A 22,360-nucleotide genomic window follows, 5' to 3' on the forward strand; every position below is an offset into this window, starting at 1 on the left:
CACTTTCAGAGGCTAAGGCAGGAGGATCACTTGAAGCCCAGGAGTTTGAAATCAGCTTGGTCAACATAGCTAGATCCCATTTCTACAAAAGAAAACTTCAAAAAGGAGCCAGGCATGGTGGCCTGCACCTGTAGTCCCAGCTACGCAGGAGGCTGAGGCAGAGGACTGCTTGAACCCAAAAGTTCAAGGCTGCAGTGACCTATGACTGCCATCACTGCCCTCCAGCCTGGGCGACAGAGTGAGACCCTGTCCCTAAAATAAACAAACAAATAAAAATACAGCTGGAAATAAGTCTTTATAAATTAAGACCCCTTTGAAGAAAATTATAAGACCTTGCTACAAAGTGTTTTTAAAAACCTCAGCATGGCCAGGTGTGGTGACTCATGCCTGTAATCCCAGCACTTTGGGAGGCTGAGACAGGTGGATCACCTGAGGTCGGGAGTTTGAGACTAGCCTTGTCTCTTTGAGACAAGAGAATTGCTTGAACCCAGGAGGCAGGGGTTGTGGTGAGCCGAGATCGCACCATTGCACTCCAGACTGGGCAATAAGAGAGAAACTCTGTCTCAAAAAACAAACCAACAAACAAAATCTCAGCAAGTGGAGTAGAAAGGCAATTCTATAAAGATATCAATGCTGCCAAACTTAACCTGTATGTTTAAATTAAAACCCCAAAGGGTTTCTTTTGGAAATCTGAAAAATTGATACTTAAGAATTATCTGAAAGGATACAATTGATGATTTTTTTGTTCTGTTTTTGAGACAGAGTCTCGCTCTGTCACCCAGGCTGTAGTGCAGTGGCATGATCTCAGCTCACTGCAACCTCTGCCTCCCGGGTTCAAACGATTCTCCTGCCTCAGTCTCCCGAGTAGCTAGGACTACAGGCGCCCGCCACCACGCCCAGCTAATTTTTGTATTTTTAGTAGAGACGGGGTTTCACCATGTTGGCCAGGATGGTCTCGATCTCTTGACCTCGTGATCTGCCCACCTCGGCCTCCCAAAGTGCTGAGATTACAGGCGTGAGCCCCCGCGCCCAGCCACAATCTATCATTTTTTTAAAATAAGAATGAAAACTTGCCCTATCAGGCAAAATGTACTGCAAATCGTAAGTAATACTATGTTTCCAGATTAAAGGCACTACTGTGAAGAAAAGTGTAACTTTATTTAATACCAAATGTTTCCCAAGTGTACTTTTTGCACAATGCACAGACGCTTTGGGGACAATGCGTGGTTAAAAACTGATATTCTACAAACAGCTTCATGCTGCTGTCCATCATCCTGAAGGAAAAAAGTATTCCGAAGGATGCCGGGTCTCCAAGTCCCAGGACTGGCTGACAGCCTCTCCCAGTGGATAGCAGGTCCTAATTCTCTTCTTCGAGCAGAGTCTCTGATTTCAGCTGGGCCTTCCTGATATTCTCCAAGTTCAGCTGTTGATATTTTCTTTTAAAAAAGCCACACTGAAACAACAGAAGGAAAAGTCCAGAGACAGGCCGAAGATTCCCATCTGTTTCAGAAAACTGGCACTCTGGCTGTTGTCTAAACAGCCCCTACATTCCTCTGTTTCTCATAACCACTATTCCTTTCTCCTACCTTCCTCTGACTCTCTCCCGGACAGTCCAGTCCTTCAAGACCTCTGGTGCTCATCCCTCCATCAGAACTGACTCCACCTCCTCTGAACCCTGCCCTCCCGAGCAGCTGAACCTTTTTAACTTATTTTGCAAAGCGTGATAATTTCGGCTGTACTGGATCTGATCTCATTTATGCAAAAATACTCAGTAGAGCCTATGATGCTGAAGATAGAAGGAGATCAAGTACAGCTTCCTACGTCAAGCTCATCATCTAGTAGAAAAAGAGATAATTACAATACAGTGCGATGACTGCCGTTTGGAAGGGTTTCCAGAAGGGAGCTCACAGCAAACGCACAGAAGCCAGCCCAGAGGACTCAGGAGTCTCTAGACCGCTTTCAGGGAAGAGAGTGAGCGAAGTGAGCAGTCATGGAGGGCATTCCTGACAACAGTAGCAGCCTATGCGGACGCAGAGGCACGAACCTATTTAGGGAACAGTTTGACTTGTTGGGAGAAAACAGCAGGGCCAGGTGCTCATGTCTGTAGCCCCAGCACTTCAGGAGGCCAAGATGAGAAGATCGCTTGAGCCCTGGAGTTTGAGACCAGCCTGGGCAATATAGGGAGACCTCATCTCCACAATATTAAAATAAAAAAATTAGCTGGGTGTGGTGGCATGCGCCTAAGTAACAGTCCCAACTACTCAGGAGACTAAGGCGGGAGGATGGCCTGAGCCTAGGAGTCTGAGGCTGCGGTGAGTCATTATTGTGCCACTGAGCTCCAGCCTGGGGGACGAAGCAAGACTCTTTTATTTAAAAAAAAAAAAAAAAAAAGGCCGGGCACAGCGGTCATGCCTGTAATCCCAGCACTTTGGGAGGCTGAAGTGGGTAGACCACTTGAGGTCAGGTGTTCGAGACCAGCCTGGCCAACACGGTGAAACCCTGTCTCTACTAAAAATACAAAAATTAGCCGGGCATGGTGGCATGTGCCTGTAATCCCAGCTACTGGGGAGGCTCAGGCAGGAGAACTGCTTGAACCTGGCAGGCAGAGGATGCAGTGAGCCAAGATCACGCCATTGCACTCCAGCCTGGGTGAAGAAACAAGACTCCGTCTCAAAAAAAATAATAATAAAAAAAGAAAGGCTGGGCGCGGTGGCTCACGCCTGTAATCCTGACACTTTGGGAGGCCGATGCGGGTGGATCACCTGAGGTCGGGTGTTCGAGACCAGCCTGGCCAACACGGTGAAACCCCATCTCTACTAAAAATACAAAAATTAGCTGGGCGTGGTGGCGTGCACCTGTAATCCCAGCTACTCGGGAGGTTGAGGCAGGAGAATCGCTGGAACCCAGAGTGGGGGTCAGGGAGGTGGGCAGAGGTTGCAGTGAGCTGAGGTCACGCCACTGCACTCCAGCCTGGGCACAAAGAGTGAAACTCCATCTCAAAAAAAAAAAAAAAAAAGAAGAAGAAAAGGAACACTTAAGGGCAGAGAGGGGTAGAGGGCAGAGAGGAGAGGATCTTAAATAGTAGTAGAAGAGTTTGCACATTAAGACAGGGGAAGGCAAGGAAAAGATTTCACTAGGGGAGGCCGGGCGCGGTGGCTCAAGCCTGTAATCCCAGCACTTTGGGAGGCCGAGACGGGCGGATCACGAGGTCAGGAGATCAAGACCATCCTGGCTAACCCGGTGAAACCCCGTCTCTACTAAAAAATACAAAAATCTAGCCGGGCGTGGTGGCAGGCGCCTGTAGTCCCAGCTACTCAGGAGTCTTGAGGCAGGAGAATGGCGTGAACCCGGGAGGCGGAGCTTGCAGTGAGCTGAGATCCGGCCACTGCACTCCAGCCTGGGCGACAGAGCGAGACTCCGCCTCAAAAAAAAAAAAAAAAAAAAAAAAAAAAAAAAAGATTTCACTAGGGGAACAGCAATCACATCTGTTTTAAGGCCTTTTTTTTTACCATGAAGGCCTCTTCCAATCAAGTTACAAATGCTGGCCTAGGGTTGACCTTCCAGGCCCTATTTAACTCACAGGGAGCCGAACGTAACAGGAGTAAGTTCTGGGCCTTGAGAATAGCGAGGTGGCAAAGAAATATATATAAAATCGCTCTTTATTATTCAATTAGAGTTTTCTCTTTTCAGACAGATACTGTTTTACTCATTTGTCTAAATGGGGGTGTGTAGTTGAAGGAGGAGAAAAAAGTGGCCACGAGGCCAGGGCAGCTGCTCTAGGTCAGAGGTTGGCTGTCCTAAGGAGTTCTGTGCCCAAAACCAGAGCCCAGTCTTCCCTCACCGTTATGCCATGAGTAGAACTGACCTTGAACAGGATGACCAGAATCACAATCAACACCAGAAGTCCACCAATGCTGCCTTTAATGATGACAGGCAAAGAATGGTACTTCTCATCTTTCAGGAAGACGACAGTGATCTAGACAAGACAAAGAGATGGCCCAATACATCAGGTGAAGGAAATGAGGAAAAAAAATCCTACATGTTATTTTAAGGAGCAAAATACGAGGACTTGGCAACATCCTGTGTATTGATTAAAACTGATGACACAAAAGCAAAAAGCTAATATTCCCTGATACAGCATTTTAGATCATCTAAAATTATCCAATCATCCAAATGCTTTGTAAGAAACTATTCTGGCCCCTTATCTAGAAGGGCTAGGTCTGTCAGGAGATTGTGACCTTCTGTTAAAGATGCTCTGACAGCTTGAAAGAGGGTCCCGCGGAATCCAGTCTCAACATGGAACTGCGAGGCTGTCACACCGCTACACTGCTCTATGTCCCTGAGCCCCATGCCTGTTCTCTTCAAAATGATGACTTCCTTTCAGTGATCTCCAAGTCCTTTCCAACTCCGTTCTGACGGCTCTTTTTGGTCTTGCACAGATCCCTAAAGGCTTTGGTAATACATTTTCCCCCCACAAAATATGACAAAAGTACTGGTCTTCTCCTCATCAGACTAAAAAGTGTGTTATTACCTAAGGGACATAATAAATGCAAAATTATATCCATGTGTACTACTTGCAGAGCTCAGCTATGAGAAGTCATCCTCAGGTTTTGTTTTCCAAAGGCTCTCCCAGTGTCGGGAGTCTCATCTCTCTTCTGGCAGGGCTCAGCTAGAAAGTTCAGGAGATGTGCTTCCTGAGACCCAGGGATGGCCCTTCCAAGTTGTGGCCAGAACAAGTTCCCAGGACTTAGGTGGGGCCAGAGAGCCAACAAGACTTCTCTGCCTGCTCAGAGCACTGAGTTCCCTTCACGTGTATGTTTAAGCGCCAAGGTCAGGGATGCTTTGGAGAGGTTTCTGTACAGGGTGAAGAGCTGGACAAACTTACCTTTAAGGCCTCTTCCAATTAAGTTATAAATGCTGGCTGACCTAAAGTTGACCTTCCAGGTCCTACTTAGATCATAGGTAGTGAACTTAATAGAAATGAAGTCCTAGGACTTGAGAATAGGGAGGTACCATAGCAACAAAGACGGAGGAAGAACAGAAAGAGGGCTGGAATATTCTTCTATAGGAGAAAGAGGGGGACTTGAGAACCTGGGTTTGGGAAGTGAAAGGAAGTCCCAAGGTGACTCGGGAAACAGGCCAGATTTGAGTAGAAGACATGTCCCCATTTCTCAAAGCCGCCTCCCTTTATCCTCTTCTAAACCCACAGATTCCCAAAAGTGCCCTGAAGATGCCCAGGTAGAGGTTAAGGGAGAAGCAGGGCACCAGGTACTACTGCTTGCAGCAAACACGGATGCTGGCCTGCCCAGCGGCCACTGTCTCCTTTCGGATTTTATTCAGGAATCATGGTTGGTCTACGGGGATCATGACACACAGCTATTTTCCTTCGCCAGTGACTGACGTGAGATTCGGATCTCACTAATAAGATGTAAGAGGATATCTCCTGGGAGCTTTTGGAAAATGTTTCGTCCCTGAAAAGGGAAGGCCCATGAAGAAAAATCCAAAATCCTTTTGCGACTGACTTCTTGCTTCCTGTTCCGTATCCTGCCATGTGAAAATATAGCATTTGGAGACATGGCAACTTTGCGCTGCCGTGACAGAACGCAGCCCCAGCACCGCAGAGTGCAAGGACAAAAGCAGCCAGCCCATCGCCCCAGGTTAGTCTCTCTCGCTGGATAAACAGCATATGCCCTTGTGCTGCAAGAGCTGGATTTTCCCTTTCTTGAGGCTGAAATGCATTTGGATAGTTTGTTTATATTCACAGAGTCACTGTCAGTCAGGTGCTTATTGTCAGGAACTACTTAATACTTTGCTTAGGATACTGGATTTAAAGAAAGGAATTTTGCGGAATCCGTGCCATAGAAATAAAAGTATCAGTAAGTAAGAGGGGGAAATATATAAATTTAAAATGTGCACGTAAGAAACTTAATAGTAACTCCTCCCTGCTAGGGGCATGGGAAGGGAGAAGTGAAGGAACCATTATTTTTCATTTCATTACCGTTCTCTGTATGGTTTGGATTTTCTTGCTATTACTTTTATTGGTTAAAATCTGGGCAGTGCAATAATGGGGCACTTCTATTTCTTCCACATTGTTTTCTGTATTAGAAATACACTACTTAGGCCGGGCGCGGTGGCTCAAGCCTGTAATCCCAGCACTTTGGGAGGCCGAGGCAGGCGGATCACGAGGTCAAGAGATCGAGACCATCCTGGCTAACCCAGTGAAACCCCGTCTCTACTAAAAAATACAAAAAAAAAAAAAAAGAAAAAGAAATACACTACTTAGTTGGGCATGGCGGCTCACGCCTGTAATCCCAGCACTTTGGGAGGTCAAGGGGGGCAGATCACCTGAGGTCAGGAGTTGGAGACCATCCTGGCTAACACGGTGAAACCCTGTCTCTACTAAAAATACAAAAAAAAAAACTAGCCGGGCGTGGTGGCAGGCGCCTGTAGTCCCAGCTACTCGGGAGGCTGAGGCAGGAGAATGGCGTAAACCCGGGAGGCGGAGCTTGCAGTGAGCCCAGATCGCACCACCGCACTCCAGCCTGGGCAACAGAGCAAGATTCTGCTTCAAAAAAAAAAAAAGAAAGAAAAGAAAAAAAGGAAAAAGAAATACACTACTTAAAAATAAAAGGAAATGTTATATTGGCATGTCTAGACAATTGCTCCTTTCTCCTCCTCCAGGGAGGAAAACGGAGGACCTTATATTTAGCAATCCAGCATCACTCCCCTGACATTCCCTCTAGTAGACAATCACGCCTAACTAAAGAGCTCAGAGCTCACAGACAGATCACCTCTGAAGCCATGTCCAGGCGAGTGTCAACAAGAATGAACACACAGGGTAACACACAAAGCATTGAGTCCACAAATCACAGGCATCAGGCTGACTTCTGGTCGTACGTTTGCAAAAAGAATTCCAAGAGTTCCAGTATCTGGTCTAAATCTTATAAAAGATCTATGCATTCCTGAGTACTGTTTAATACTATCACCAAACACTGATACAGCACACTAAGACAGTTAATGTATACAAAAAACAATTTCTTACTTAGGACATTTTTAAAAAATTATTTATTTATTTGAGACTGGGTCTCGCTCTATCATGGAGACTGGAGTGCAGAGGCACGATCTCAGCTCACTGCAACCTCTACCTCCCAGGTTCAGGCAATTCTCGTGTCTCAACCTCCCAAGTAGGTGGGATTACAGGCACCCACCATCATGCCCGGTTAATTTTTGTATTTTCAGTAGAGACAGGGTTTCACCACGTTTCAACATGTTGGCCAGGCTGGTCTTGGCCTGATCTGAAGTGATGCACCCGCCTCGGCCTCCCAAAGTGCTGGGTTTACAGTGTGAGCCACCGGTGCCTGGCTGGAAATTTTTTTTTTTTTAAATCAATACATTTTCAAATCAAAGTATATAATGCAGATTCCAGCCTAGTTATTTCAATTCAGAACTCCTCAGCTTACGCCTCTTAATTGCCTTATTTCATAGGCAAAAAACTGGCAGAAGCTGACTCACTCAAGGTCACAAAGGCAGTGATGGCAGAGCCAAGATCAGAAGTGTTAAGGCTGAAAACAGGAAGAGGGCAACAGAATGTCTGTGCAGGCACTCAAAGGTTAGGCACAATTTTCCTTGGGCACTACTCAGAAGTTAGCCAGGACTTACCTTAGTTCTGTGGTTCTCTGAATTCAGTCCCTCATATAGAGATTTGTTGAAAGATATTTCACCAAGGATCTGCAGTTCAGTTACATCTTTTAGTAACTAGAAGATGGGGAAAGGAAGGAGAGAAACAGAACATATTTTAGACATGAACTCACTGTGTTTGAATGGCCCTCACCACCTTTCCTTTTAAAGGCATTCCTGGGCTTAGTTAACGGCCCCAACGTACACAACACTACACAAAGTTACCCAAACAAGACATCTGCAGTTATTCTCCAACTTCCTTTTCTTTCTTTTTTCTTTTTTTTTTTTTTGAGACGGAGTCCTGCTCTTTCGCCCAGGCTGGAGTGAAGTCAAGTGCCGCGGTCTCGGCTCACTACAACCTCCGACCCCCCAGGTTCAAGGGCTTCTCCTGCCTTAGCCTCCGAGTAGCTGGGATTATAGGTGTGAGTCACCACGCCCGGCTAATTTTTGTATTTTTAGTAGAGATGGGGTTTTGCCATGTTGGCCAGGCTGGTCTCGAACTCCTGACCTCAGATGATCTACCCACCTCGGCCTCCCAAAGTGCTGGGATTACAGGCGTGAGCCACCGCGCCTGGCCTTTTCTTCTTTTCCCTTGTGCCATCCAAAGTCAGCTCTTGACTGACTTGTTTTTGAGACAGGATCTCGCTCTGTCACCCAGGCTGGAGTGCAATGGTATGATCAAGGGTCACCGTAGCCTCAACCTTCCAGGCTCAAGTGATCCTCCCACCTCAGTCTCCCGAGCAGCTGGGACCACAGGCACACCCCACCACACTGGGCTAATTTTTCTATTTTGTATTTCTTGAAACTCTGTCTCAAAAAAAAAAAAAAAGGAAGTTGGAGAATAACTGCAGATGTCTTGTTTGGGTAACTTTGTGTAGTGTTGTGTACTTTGGGGCCGTTAACTAAGCCCAGGAATGCCTTTAAAAGGAAAGGTGGTGAGGGCCATTCAAACACAGTGAGTTCATGTCTAAAATATGTTTTGTTTCTCTCCTTCCTTTCCCCATCTTCTAGTTACTAAAAGATGTAACTGAACTGCAGATCAGATGGGGTTTCACCATGTTGCCCAGGCTGGTCTCAAACTCCTGGGCTCAAGTAATCCACCCACATTAGCCTCCCACAGTGCTGAGATTACAGGCATGAGCCAGCGCACTCAGCTTATTCATTTTATTTAATGTAAGCGTTTCTTCCTTCTTTTTTTTTTTTTTTTTGTTTGAGACAAGGTCTCACTCTGTTAGCCAGACTGGAATGCAGTGGCTCAATCATAGCTCACTGAAGCTTCAAATTCCTGGGCTCAAACGATCCTCCTGCCTCAGCCTCCCAAGTAGCTGGGACTACAGGAATGAGCCACCATGCCTGGCTAATTTTTTATTTATTTTTTTTAAGAGATGGGGTTTCACTTTGCTGCCCAGGTTGATCTTGAACTCCTGGCCTCAAGCAATCCTCCCGCCTCAGCCTGCCAAAGTGTTGGGATTACAGATGTGAGCCACCACACTCACAATTCTTTTTTAAATTTTATCTTGTACCTGTCCCTTTCTTTTCCACCCCCATTGCTACTTCTTCAGTTGAGACCTCATGAATGTCACCTGGATCACTGCAAGACATTAAACTTGATCACTTGATCACTAATTCCCACTTTAGGATAAGTAATCAGGGAAGGCCTCTCTAAGAAAATAACACCTGAGGCTGGGCATGGTGGCTCACGCCTGTAATCCCAGCACTTTGGGAGGCCAAGGTGGGCGGATCACCTGAGGTCAGGAGTTCAAGACCAGCCTGACCAACATGATGAAACCCCATCTCTCCTAAAAATACAAAATTAGCCGGGCGTGGTGGCGCAAACCTGTAATCCCAGCTACTCGGGAGACTGAGGCAGGAGAATCGCTGAAGCCGGGAGGCCGAGGTTGCAGTGAGCCAAGATCACGCCATTGCACAAGAGTGAAACTCCGTCTCAAAAAAAGAAAGAAAGAAAAGAGAAAAGAACACCTGAGCTAAATTTAAGAAGAAACCACCTCCATGAGGACCTAGGGGAAGAGCAGTGTTAAGCAAAGGAACAGCAAGTACAAAGTCTTATGGCCAGAATAATACTGTACTGGCAAGCTAGAAGAATAGAACAGAATAACCCGATTATAAAAGGGGCAGTGGGCCGGGCGCGGTGGCTCACGCCTGTAATCCCAGCACTTTGGGAGGCCGAGGTGGGCGGATCACGAGGTCAGGAGATTGAAACCATCCTGGCTAACGCAGTGAAACCCCGTCTCTACTAAAAAAAAAATACAAAAAATTAGCCAGGCGTGGTGGTGGGCGCCTGTAGTCCCAGCTACTCAGGAGGCTGAGGTAGGAGAATGGCGTGAACCCGGGAGGCAGAGCTTGCACTGAGCTGAGATCGTGCCACTGCACTCCAGCCTGGGCGACAGAACAAGACTTCGTCTCAAAAAAAAAAAAAAAAAAAAAAAAAAAATATATATATATATATATATATATATATAAATAAAATAATAAAAGGGGCAGTGGGAGAGAAAGGCGAGTACTAGGAGATGAAGTTGAAGAATTAAGCAGAGACCAGATCAAGTAGTGCCTTGCTCTGGCCATGAAAAAAGTATGGATTTTAGTCTAAGTGTGCTCAAGCACCAGTTTTTGTTTTGTTTTGTTTTGTTTTTTAAATAAGCAGGGGAGTGGCACAATCTAATGTCTGCTCTTAGAAGATGGATAGCTGTTACGTGGGAATTATTTGTAGAGAATGTCGGAAAAGCAGAGGCAAGAAAAGCAGGCTAAAGGTGATTGCAACAGCCCTGGCAAGAAAGGGTAGTTTGAATTACAACGGCAGTGGAAATGGAGAGAAGTGAATGGATTTAGGATATATTTTGGCACTGAAATGGCAGGCCTTGCTGCTGGAATAGACGTGGGGATGTAGGAAAGGGGAGTCACAGGTAATCCCTAGAGTTCCTTGTACTGTAACTGGAGTAAATCACCCTCCTGAAGGCAGCTAAGGAACGGGTTGGAACAGAGGGTTGGTTTTTCGCACCAAAAGACCTATTTTGGACATATTATGCAAAGATGCTATTATCTCTTCTCGGGGCGATGCCCGTGAGCAACTGGATAATCAGATCTGGAGCATTTCAGTCTCAAATACCTCCTCAGAGTGATCCACGGAGATCTCTGCAGCCACGGTTACATTTTCTTTATCGGAAGCGATGACACAGCTCACTGAATGCCATTCTTCCACATGCTGGAAAAGCAGGGTCTAGTTAACACAATTCCTTTCCGTGCGGAAAGACTGACACGCTTAACACTTTGGACACAGAGCATCGTAAGGTCCCAGAAGAGAGGGTGTGCGCAATTTCAGCGCTCACCTCGGCCCAAGCAAAGCTCCGGCGGGAGCAAATGAGACCCAGGGACGCAGCTAGGGAGGGCCTGGGAGCCGCCGGCACCGGCAGGCAGGGGTAACCCTGGAAAAACGGCCTCCTGGCCTCTCGTGTCACCTGCTTCAGGTTCTCCGCCCTCCCCTGGCCGGTCGGGACCGCCGCACTTACCTGAACCGGAATGAACCCACAAGCGCGCTCCTGACTCCAGGTGCACACCGTGAAGGCCTGAAACGAGACCCATGACCGCGACGCGCTGAACAAACCGAGCCACCAGTGTTCGGCCCCGGCCCCGGCCCCGGCCCCGGCCCCGGCCCGTGCCCCGGCGAGGTGCGCATGCGCAGAGCCGGGAGCTAGGACCCCGCGGCAGGCCGGCGCGTCCGCGTCGCGCGGAAGTCTCGCGATGTTTGAGTTTGAACATCTTGGCGGGTGCTGGCCATGGCGGCTTCGCCCCCGGGATTTGGGAGCCGGCTTTTCCGCACTTATGGGGCTGCCGACGGCAGGAGACAGCGGCGGCTGGGCCAGGAAGCCGCGCAGTGGTTCCCGCCGCAGGACCGGAGGCGTTTCTTCAACAGCAGCGGCAGCAGTGACGCCAGCATCGGCGACCCCTCGCAGTCCGACGATCCTGACGATCCCGACGATCCGGACGACCCCGACTTCCCTGGCAGCCCGGTGAGGCGGCGGCGGAGGCGTCCCCGAGTCCCCAAGGACCGGCCCAGCCTGACCGTGACTCCAAAGCGCAGGAAGCTGCGAGCTCGCCCGAGCCTCACCGTGACCCCAAGACGCCTGGGGCTGCGAACTCGGCCCCCGCAGAAGTGCAGCACCCCCTGCGGCCCGCTCCGACTCCCGCCCTTCCCCAGCCGTGACCCCGGCCGCCTCAGCCCGGACCTCAGCGTGTGCGGCCAGCCCAGGGACGGCGACGAGGTGGGCACCAGTGCTTCCCTGTTCAGCTCTCTGGCCTCATCCGGCCCCGGGTCCCCAACGCCAAGGGACAGTGTCATCTCGATCGGCACCTCCGCCTCTCTGGTTGCAGCCTCAGCGGTCCCGAGCGGCCTCTACCTCCCGGAAGTCTCCCTGGACCAAGCGTCTCTCCCCTGCTCCCAGGAGGAAGCGACAGGAGGAGTCAGGCTCACCAGGATGGTCCACCAAACCCGTGCCAGCCTCAGGTCAGCAATCTTTGGCCTTGTGAACTCAGGAACCCCTGAAGATTCTGAGTTTGGGGCAGATGGGAAGAATATGAGGGAATCCTGCAGTAAAAGGAAACTGGTGGGAAGTGGACCAGAGTGTCCAGGTCTGTCAAACACAGGCAAGAGGAGGGCCACAGGCCAAGCCTCTTGTCAAGAGAGAGGGCTTCAAGAGGCCGGCCGGAGAGAGCATCAGGAAGCCAGCGTTTCCAAGGGCCGCATTGTGCCAGGGGGAATCGACAGGCTGGAGAGAACTAGACCAAGCCGGAAGAGCAAACATCAGGAGGCAAGGGAAACCTCTCTCCTCCATTCCCACCACTTTAAAAAGGGCCAAAAGATGAGAAAAGATTCGTTCCCCACCCAGGACCTGACTCCTTTACAGAATGCCAGCTTTTGGACCAAAACCAGGGCTTCCTTCAGTTTCCACAAGAAGAAAATTGTGACTGATGTGTCAGAGGTCTGCAGCATCTATACCATTGCCACTTCTCTCTCTGGATCCCTCCTCTCAGAATGTTCAAACCAGCATGTCACGAACAAAACAAGTGGTGCTCTGTCCTCTTGGCACTCCTCCTCTATGTATTTGCTAAGCCCCTTAAACACTCTAAGTATTTCAAACAAAAAGGCATCTGATGCTGAAAAGGTTTATGGGGAATGCAATCAGAAGGGTCCTGTCCCCTTTAGCCATTGCCTTCCCACAGAAAAACTGCAATGCTGTGAGAAGATTGGGGAAGGGGTGTTTGGCGAAGTGTTTCGAACAATTACTGATCACGCACCTGTAGCCATAAAAATCATTGCTATTGAAGGACCCGATTTAGTCAATGGATCCCATCAGAAAACCTTTGAGGAAATCCTGCCAGAGATCATCATCTCCAAAGAGTTGAGCCTCTTATCCGGTGAAGTGTGCAACCGCACAGAAGGCTTTATCGGGCTGAACTCAGTGCACTGTGTCCAGGGATCTTACCCTCCCTTGCTCCTCAAAGCCTGGGATCACTATCATTCAACCAAAGGCTCTGCAAATGACCGGCCTGATTTTTTTAAAGACGACCAGCTCTTCATTGTGCTGGAATTTGAGTTTGGAGGGACTGACCTAGAGCAAATGAAAACCAAGCTGTCTTCCTTGGCTACTGCAAAGAGCATTCTACACCAGCTCACAGCCTCCCTCGCAGTGGCGGAGGCATCACTGCGGTTTGAGCACCGAGACTTACACTGGGGGAATGTGCTCTTAAAGAAAACCAGCCTCAAAGAACTCCACTACACCCTCAACGGGAAGAGCAGCACCATCCCCACCCGTGGCCTGCAAGTCAGCATCATTGACTACACCCTGTCCCGCTTGGAACGGGACGGGATTGTGGTTTTCTGCGACGTTTCCATGGACGAGGACCTGTTTACCGGTGACGGCGACTACCAGTTTGACATCTACAGGCTCATGAAGAAGGAGAATAACAACTGCTGGGGAGAATATCACCCTTATAGTAATGTGCTCTGGCTACATTACCTGACAGACAAGATTCTGAAACAAATGACCTTCAAGAGTAAATGTAACACTCCTGCCATGAAGCAAATCAGGAAGCAGATCCGGGAGTTCCACAGGACAATGCTGAACTTCAGCTCTGCCACTGACTTGCTTTGCCAGCACAGCCTATTTAAGTAAGCTCAATGTGTCTGACTGCCCCCAGGTGAGAGGAGGCTGGTCTTGAAGCCTCTGGTGCTGTTTTAGCCTCCATCCTCAGAGCAGGGTGGAACTCCCATTCTCACAGGCTTCCAGTCAGCTTTTCAAACAAGAATTTTGTTTCCAAATGGGAACTGAAATATTTGTTGAAATGTTTAAATGTGCTGATAACAAACGTTCTTTAAAAAGTAAACTAGCTGGATGCGGTGGCGTGCGCCTGTAGTCCCAGCTACTCGGGAAGCTGAGGCAGGAGGATCGCTTGAGCCCAGGAATTCAAATGTAGCCTGGTCAACATAGCAAGACCCCTGCCTCTATTTTTAAAAATAAATAAACTGCATATGAATGCAAATGTTTATATTTGTAAGCCCTCTTTATTTTATTGAGACCGACTCGCTCTGTCACCCAGGCTGGAGTGCAGTGGCGCATCTCAACTCACTGCAACCTCCGCCTCCCAGGTTCAAGCAGTTCTCCTACCTCAGCCTCCCGAGTAGCTGGGATTACAGGCGTACACCACCATGCCTGGCTAATTTTCTGTATTTTTTTAGTAGAGACGGGATTTCACCATGTTGGCCAGGCTGGTCTCGAACTCCTGACCTTGTGATCCAGCCACCTCGGCATCCCGAGTGTTGGGATTACAGGCGTGAGCCATGGTACCTGACCTGTAAGCCCTCTTTCTAATTGTCAGCAGAGTCATTTCTGTAAATTCCTTTCCTTTTTTTTTTTTTTTTTTTTTGAGACGGAGTCTCGCTCTGTCGCCCAGGCTGGAGTGCAATGGCCGGATCTCAGCTCACTGCAAGCTCTGCCTCCCGGGTTCACGCCATTCTCCTGCCTCAGCCTCCCGAGTAGCTGGGACTACAGGCGCCGCCACCTCGCCCGGCTAGTTTTTTTTTGTATTTTTAATAGAGACGGGGTTTCACCGTGTTGGCCAGGATGCTCTCGATCTCCTGACCTCGTGATCCACTCGTCTCGGCCTCCCAAAGTGCTGGGATTACAGGCTTGAGCCACCGCGCCCGGCCTCCTTTCCATTTTTTGAGCCTTGACACTGATGTAGTCTGAGAAGAAAAAAAAAAAAAAAAAAGCCCAGGCTTCAGCCGTCATACTGAGCAGAGCCTGTTGCTTCAGGTATCAAGGCTAGCTTTGGGAACCAGACTACAGATGAGACAACTGAAAGTAAAGAGGCTGAGGCAAAGCAGAGACCAAAAAAAGAGTCTCAGGGGAGAGGAAGGGAAGCTAGTAAGCAACTTACAGGGGGCAGTGTAAGAAATGTCACATGTTATATCAGTCAAACAGAGAAGCAGAATTTATCAATTTTCAAAGGGGAAATGTCTCTGTCTACTGACAAGGTTTTAATTTTTGCTTATTTTTCCTCAACGGGAGGAAAACTGACAGGTTGCTTTAAGATCTGAGTGATTGAGATTCCTTCTGAACAGGACTTCGGTAATTTACTCCTAATCTTTTCCCGTGGTTAACTTGTCTTTCCTCCGTTTCTAGAACTCTGGTTTTTTATACTTGAGACTCTGTAGTCACTCTGGAAAGAGATGCAATTGTGATAAAGAACTGCCTTTAAATACCTGAGTCCTCGTCAGGTTCTTCACTGTTACAATCTGGAGACCTCGTAATTTGGTTGGGACACAAATTCGCAACTGGTATTCTGCTCCAAAGAGGTTTTCCCCATGTATCTGCAAATTAAAATCAGAGTAGGAACTCAAAGCGGGTGTTGCTTTGCCACCTATAGCTTTACAATAATAAGTACTTACATGGAAGAGGAATTCTTTGTGGTGAGAAAGCCCCTGGCCTGTGTGCACGTACATTATGGATGGTCTGCAATTGAGAGGACATGCATCAGCCCTTGAGGACTCTTTCTCCCTTTTTTGGAGACAGGGTCTCACTCTGTTGCCCAGGCTAGAGCGCAGTGGAACAATCACGGCTCCATGTAGCCTCAACCTCCTGGGCTCAAGTGATCCTCCACCTCAGCCTGCCAAAGTGTTGGGATGACAGGCATGAGCCACCGCACCCATCCTCCTTTCTTTTTTTTTTTTTGAGACGGAGTCTTGCTCTGTGGCCCAGGCTGGAGTGCAGTGGTGCGATCTCGGCTCACTGAAACCTCTGCCTCCCAGGTTCAAGTGATTCTCCTGCCTCAGCCCCCCGAGTAGCTGAGATTACAGGCGCCTGCCACCACACCTGGCTAATTTTCATATTTTTAGTAGAGACAGGGTTTTGCCATGTTGGCCAGGCTGGTCTGGAACTCCTGACCTCAGGTGATCCACCCACCTCGGCCTCCCAAAGTGCTGGGATGACAGGCGTGAGCCACCGTGCCCGGCCTTCTCTTTTTGAATGAACTTGAGTACTTTCAACTGAATACACTAGGACAGAGGGCACCAGACCTTTACGAGGAATGAGGCCAGGTGCGGTGGCTCATGCCTGTCATCCCAGCACTTTGGGAGGCCGAGGCGGGAGGATCACCTGAGGCCAGGAGTTCAAGACCAGCCTGGCCAACATGGTAAAATCCCCGTCTCTACTAAAAATTTTTTAAAAATTAGCTGGGCCTGGTGGTGTCCACCTGTAGTCTCAACTACTCGGGAGGCTGAGGCAGGAGAATCGCTTTAACCTGGGCAGCAGAGGTTGCAGTGAGCCGAGATCGCACCAAGTGCTCCAGCCTGGGCAACAGAGTGAGACTTCGTCTCAGTTAAAGAAAAAAAAAAAAGGAATAAAAGCTGAATGTCAAAATGTAAAGTGGTTGTAGCGCAGTTGGGGTGAAGCAGAATATTTGAATTCTGTATAGTTGGGCTGGTTCATTTACTCATTATCCCTCAAATGGCCTTACTCATCCCCTCCTTACTTCCCAGTCCCACAGCTGCCTTCTTCCCTCCACAGCGTCATATTAATTCCCTTTTGTAGCAAGACTAGTTGGCAACACACCTCCTTTGATGACCACAATGGGGTTTCTATGACCCAAATGTTAGTACCCTAGAGATCAATATCAGAGCCTGGGTTCTAAGCAGGCTCCTCTCAGAAGGACAGTGTCCACATTCATCCTGACCACCAGCTCCATCTACAAGAGAAAGAGCCCAAAGCTGTCCCCTGGGTGACGGACTCACACTGGTGCTGGCCCCTCGGGAGTACTTACTTGGAGAGAACTGCAACGAAGCCATGCCTGAATTGAAGGGTGTGGGTCTCCTCGGCCACAGACCGTCTTTCATTGGAACTAGGAATAAGAGTGTTAGTTCACAGCACACCTGCTTTGTACATAGCAAGTGCTTCTTTTTTTTTTTTTTTTTGAGACAGAGTCTTGCTCTGTTGCCCAGGCTGGAGTGCAGTGGCGTGATCTCGGCTCACTGCAAGCTCCGCCTCCTGGGTTCACGCCATTCTCCTGCCTCAGCCTCCCGAGTAGGTGCCTGCTACCACGCCCGGCTAATTTTTTCCATTTTGTAGTAGAGACAGGGTTTCACCATGTTAGCCAGGATGGGCAAGTGCTTCTTAAAAAGGGCCTCGCTCTGTTGCCCAGGCTGGAGTGCAGTGGTGCGATCTCAGCTCATTGCAACCTCCCCACTGCCGGGTTCAAGCAATTCTCATGCCTCAGCCTTCTCAGTAGCTGGAATTACAGACGTGTGCCACCACGCCCGGTTAATTTTTGTATTTTTAGTAGAGACGGAGTTTCACCATGTTGGCCAGGCTGGTCTCAAACTCCTGACCTCAAGTGATCTGCCTGCCGCGGCCTCCCAAAGTGCTAGGATTACAGGCGTGAGCCACTGCGCCCAGGTTTTGTTTTTAAGTTCCAGGGTACATGTGCAGGATGTGCAGGTTTGTTACGTAGGTGAACGTGTGCCATGGTGCTTTGCTGCATCTGTCAACCCAGAACCTAGTTACTAAGCCCAGCACGCGTTAGCTATTCTTCCTGAAGCTCTCCTTCCCCCTCCCCTCCCACAGAGCCCAGTGTGTGTTGTTCCCCTCCCTGTGTCCATGTGTTCTCACTGCATAACAGGAGCTTCTGCACCTGGCTCCCCAGGGTCACTGGGAGTCAGATAAGGAAAGGCTCTCAGAGGCCAGGCACGGTGGCTCACACCTGTAATCCCAGCACTTTGGGAGGCCAAGGCGGGCGGATCACGAGGTCAGGAGATCGAGACCATCCTGGCTAACACGGTGAAACCCCGTCTCTACAAAAAAATACAAAAAATTAGCCGGGCGAGGTGGCGGGTGCCTGTAGTCCCAGCTACTCAGGAGGCCAATGCAGGAGAATGGCGTAAACCCGGGAGGCAGAGCTTGCACTGAGCTGAGATCGTGCCACTGCACTCCAGCCTGGGAGACAGAGTGAGACTCCATCTCAAAAAAAAAAAAAAAGAAAAAGAAAAGGCTTTCAGAGATAAGCAATTGGAGTTCAGAATTGTCTCTAGAAGACCACACTTAGAAAAATGCTGATTTTAAAAGGGCTTCTCAGCCTCCACACTATTGACATTTTGGTCTAGTTCTTGGTTGTGGGGGCTGTCCTGTACTACTCTGTGTGATGTTTAGCAGTATTCCTGGCCTCTACCCACCAGATGTGCTACTGAATACCCCCCCACCCCAAGTCATGGCAGTCAAAACGGGCACGGCCTCTGGTGGGCAGAATCACCTCCATTTGAGAACTCTTCCCAACAGCGCTTCCCCCCTTACCCCCAAACAGAGAGGTCTTGCAGATAACAGAGCTACCCTACGCTATTCCAAAGCTGAGTGAACCAGAACCAGAACTGCAAGGCTCATTCCACCAGACCGTACCACCGTTTTACTGTGTGTGTGGATAAAAGAACGTTTTAATTGTCTCTGGTGACAAGAAGAGAAAGTCGAGTCCCTGCAGGGACACAGATGCCTTCCGTGGGCTCACTGGGGTTTCCTTTCTTCCTGGGCTAAGTAAGGGGGCCATCCCTCTCACAGCACGCATGTGGTAGGGAGATGTCTTCCAGGGTCATAGCCTGACTCTGCTGTGACCCAGGCAGTACTTACTTGGTGACGGTCACAGTGATGTCTGCTGTCCTGTTTGGAAAGGCATTCTCCTCTAGCTGCCAAACGACTGAAACATGAGCCTATTTTAAAGGAGAAAAAAAGGCCACTTGATTCCTCTCTGTGCCACTCACAATTCAGACCCCTGGCTACTCATGGAACAGACCTAGGAGACGATTCCTCAGATTTTCACATTCCTCACATTTTTATAACACAGCATGTTTCCTTTCCATTCTTTCTCTCTTTTTTTTTTTTTTTTTTTTTTTTTTGAGACGGAGTCTCGCTCTGTCACCCAGGATGGAGTGCAGTGACGTGATCTCGGCTCACTGCAACCTCCGCCTCCCAGGTTCAAGCAATTCTCCTGCCTCAGCCTCCCGAGTAGCTGGGACTACAGGCATGCACCACCATGCCTGGCTAATTTTGTATTTTTAGTAGAGACAGGGTTTCTCCATGTTGGCCAGGCTGGTCTCAAACTCCTGACCTCAAGCGATCCACCCACCTCGGCCTCCCAAAGTGCTGGGATTAGAGGTGTGAGCCACTGCGCCCAGCCCCGTTATTTCATTTAAGCCTCAAATACAAATATGGAGTAAGCAGGGCAGGTGGCCTCATTCCCATTTTACAGTTGAAGAAGCCACTTCAGAAATTTCCCACAGCAGAGATGATCAGTGACAGCTCAGGGTTAATGACTTTTGGTCTTGGCCGGGCATGGTGGTTCACGCCTGTCATCCCAGCACTTTGGGAGGTCGAGGCAGGTGGATCACTTGAGGGCAGGAGTTAGAGACCAGCCTGGCCAACATGGTGAAAACCCATCTCTACCAAAAGTATTTAAAAAATTAGCTGGGTGTAGTGGTGCACGCCTGTAATCCCAGCTACGCAGGAGGCTGAGGCAGGAGAATCACTTGAACCTGGGAGGCAGAGGTTGTAGTGAGCTGAGATGGCACCACTGCATTCCAGCCTGGGCGACAGAGCAAGACTCCATCTCGAAAAAAAAAAAAAAGCAACTTTTGGTCTGACATGCCCTCCAACTTCACTCCACTTCCCCAAGGTGAGCAGGCAGTTCATCTAGGGCTGTGTACTGGAAAGCTCTCATCCCCATCACCCCTTCCTTTCAGAGCCAACTCAGCCACTGTAGGCACCGCTGAGGACAGACTGACTGCAGTCAAGGGAAGCGCAAAGCTGGAACCGAGGGATTCAAATGAGACTAAGATGCAGAAGACGCCAACTGCAGGTGGTGGGAAGAGCGCATCAGCCCAAACCGACTTACAGACAACCTCCTGAGGACGGGGTGACCAATCCTGCAGGTCATGACCAGGACAGAAGCAACCGGCTGAGGGTCATCACACTGAATGTTTGGAGAGGGAGGCTGTTAACAGAGCAGATGACATTCTCTTAAAGAGCGGGAAAAAAAAAACCACCTCAGTTTCCTCACACCAATTCAGCAGACATTCACTAATTTTTCTGCCTGCCAGACACCCTGCCAGGAGCTGAGGAAATAAAGTCCGCTTCATCCCTGTCTTCCTCACAAGACAGACACGCGGGCTCAGCGGTAGATCCCCGGGGAATTTAAATACAAGGCCTAAGGGGTGCTTGCGTGAGGGAGCTGCAGAGAACTGCGACGGAGAAAGGTGAGTTCCAACTCAGGGGAATCCATAAGGTCTTCCTGAGGAAGGAGGCGTTTGAGCCGGGCCTTGGCCTGATGTAAACGTAACCCACAGCCTGGCTGGAAGGCCGGCACACACCAGCACTGCCACGAAGCCACCAAGGCTCCCCACCCGGACCCCCGAGGGGCAGGTGATGACTGCAGTGAGTTTTCTTAATTCTCCCAAGGACGGTCCATCCCTAGTTCCCCTCTAGACGCCTAGGAGATTGTTTTTTGTTTTTGTTTTTGGTTTTTGAGATGGAGTTTCGCCCTTTCACCCAGGCTGGAGTGAAGTGGCATGATCTCGGCTCGCTGCAACCTCCACCTCCCCGGTTCAAGTAACTCTCCTGCCTCAGTCTTCCGAGTAGCCGGGATTAAAGGTGCCCACCACCACGCCCGGCTAATTTTTTGTATTTTTAATAGAAACAGGGTTTCACCATGTTGGCCAGGCTGGTCTTGAACTCCTGACCTCAAGTGATCCATTCACTTCAGCCTCCCAAAGTGCTGGGATTACAGGCGTGAGCCACCGCGCCCAGCCTAGGAGATTGTTTCATTCATATAATGGATACAGTCCTAGCCCAAATAGCCTAAGATGACCGGGGACAAACTTAGGGTCCAACAAAGTCAAGTTTATTGACTCATTGCAATGAGGAAAGGTACACTTTGGGTTTGTTTGTTTGTTTTTGAGACGGAGTCTCGCTCTGTCGCCCAGGCTGGAGTGCAGTGGCCGGATCTCAGCTCACTGTAAGCTCCGCCTCCCGGGTTTACGCCATTCTCCTGCCTCAGCCTCCCGAGTAGCTGGGATTACAGGCGCCCGCCACCTCGCCCGGCTAGTTTTTTTTTTTTTTTTTTAGTAGGGACAGGGTTTCACCATGTTAGCCAGGATGGTCTCGATCTCCTGACCTCGTGATCCACCCGTCTCGGCCTCCCAAAGTGCTGGGATTACAGGCTTGAGCCACCGCGCCCGGCCTGTTTGTTTGTTTTTGAGACAGAGTCTTGCTCTGTCGCCCAGGCTGGAGTGCAATGGCGCAATCTTGGCTCACTGCAACCTCTACCTCCGGGTTCAAGCGATTCTTCTGTCTCAGCCTCCAGAGTAGCTGGGACTACAGGTGCCCACCACTACACCTGGCTAATTTTTGTATTTTTAGTAGAGACAGGGTTTCGCCATGTTGGCCAGGCTGGTCCAAACTGCTGACCTCAGGTCACCTGCCCGCCTCGGCCTCTCAAAGTGCTGGGATTACAGGCGTAAGCCACCGCACCCAGCCGAAAACTACACTGTTGTGTGTATCACTGAACAACAGAAAAGACGGTTATTAAAGGACTCTGGGAAAGGGTAGAGTTCAGATGAAATGTAAATAAAGTCGCGTTTTGATGCCAAAGCAGGGCTGCGTGTCAAGCAGTCAGCCAACGTCAGGTCAGCCTGTGAACCAGACCCAGGGCCCGCTTCCTTGGAAACCATTAATATAGAGTAGAAAGTGGACACACACGGTATCTGAAGCTCTGTACCTCAGATGGAAACAGACTCTTCTCTTGGTCAAAATGACTTGCACTCTCCAGGCAAGAGTGACAGGGGTTCATAATTACCGACGTAACTTCAAACAGCAAAGTTTTCTGATCTGTGATTTTAGAGAACAGAACTCAGCGTGGCAGTACTTCTCAGCCACAGGGTGTCCTTGGGAAACAGACAGTTTCCTAGTATCTGTGTCTGTGATCCAGCCTGGGGAATGGCAGGGCAGATTTTCGCGTTCCCAGTCTCAGCTAATTTTTACTTTCTCAGTGTCTTAGGGTGTTGGAGCCACTTCTCTCTCAGAACCCTGGTGAAGGAAGACTGCACACAGGGAGGGGGACAGTGAAGCAGAATATG

General features: G+C 49.3%; 2 protein-coding genes across 2 annotated transcripts in view; one reads left to right on the top strand and one right to left on the bottom strand.

Annotated features, from left to right (window-relative positions):
- Positions 1–1,137: 1,137 nt before the first annotated feature.
- ITGAE (integrin subunit alpha E) overlaps positions 1,138–22,360 on the bottom strand; it is an 82,757-nt gene continuing 61,534 nt past the window's right edge. The window contains exons 22-31 of the mRNA XM_037987458.2: positions 20,122–20,220; positions 18,861–18,940; positions 17,011–17,088; positions 15,641–15,704; positions 15,455–15,562; positions 11,202–11,258; positions 10,802–10,897; positions 7,660–7,755; positions 3,866–3,976; positions 1,138–1,453 (exon numbers count right to left, since the gene is read on the bottom strand). Of these exons, the coding sequence (XP_037843386.2) occupies positions 1,358–1,453; positions 3,866–3,976; positions 7,660–7,755; positions 10,802–10,897; positions 11,202–11,258; positions 15,455–15,562; positions 15,641–15,704; positions 17,011–17,088; positions 18,861–18,940; positions 20,122–20,220 (885 nt within the window). The 3' untranslated portion in view covers positions 1,138–1,357. The remainder of the gene's footprint in view (positions 1,454–3,865; positions 3,977–7,659; positions 7,756–10,801; positions 10,898–11,201; positions 11,259–15,454; positions 15,563–15,640; positions 15,705–17,010; positions 17,089–18,860; positions 18,941–20,121; positions 20,221–22,360) is intronic.
- On the top strand, positions 11,411–15,458 carry HASPIN (histone H3 associated protein kinase). Its single transcript, XM_008009878.3, has one exon. The coding sequence runs from the start codon at positions 11,469–11,471 to the stop codon at positions 13,863–13,865; it is 2,397 nt and encodes a 798-aa protein (XP_008008069.3). The 5' UTR covers positions 11,411–11,468; the 3' UTR covers positions 13,866–15,458.

Source organism: Chlorocebus sabaeus, chromosome 16 (genome assembly GCF_047675955.1).
Source record: "Chlorocebus sabaeus isolate Y175 chromosome 16, mChlSab1.0.hap1, whole genome shotgun sequence".
NCBI classification, from domain to species: domain Eukaryota; kingdom Metazoa; phylum Chordata; class Mammalia; order Primates; family Cercopithecidae; genus Chlorocebus; species Chlorocebus sabaeus.

Bases quoted from the DNA above. Each gene is read 5' to 3' on its own strand.
- HASPIN (XM_008009878.3), top strand. From the start codon at position 11,469: ATGGCGGCTTCGCCCCCGGGATTTGGGAGCCGGCTTTTCCGCACTTAT.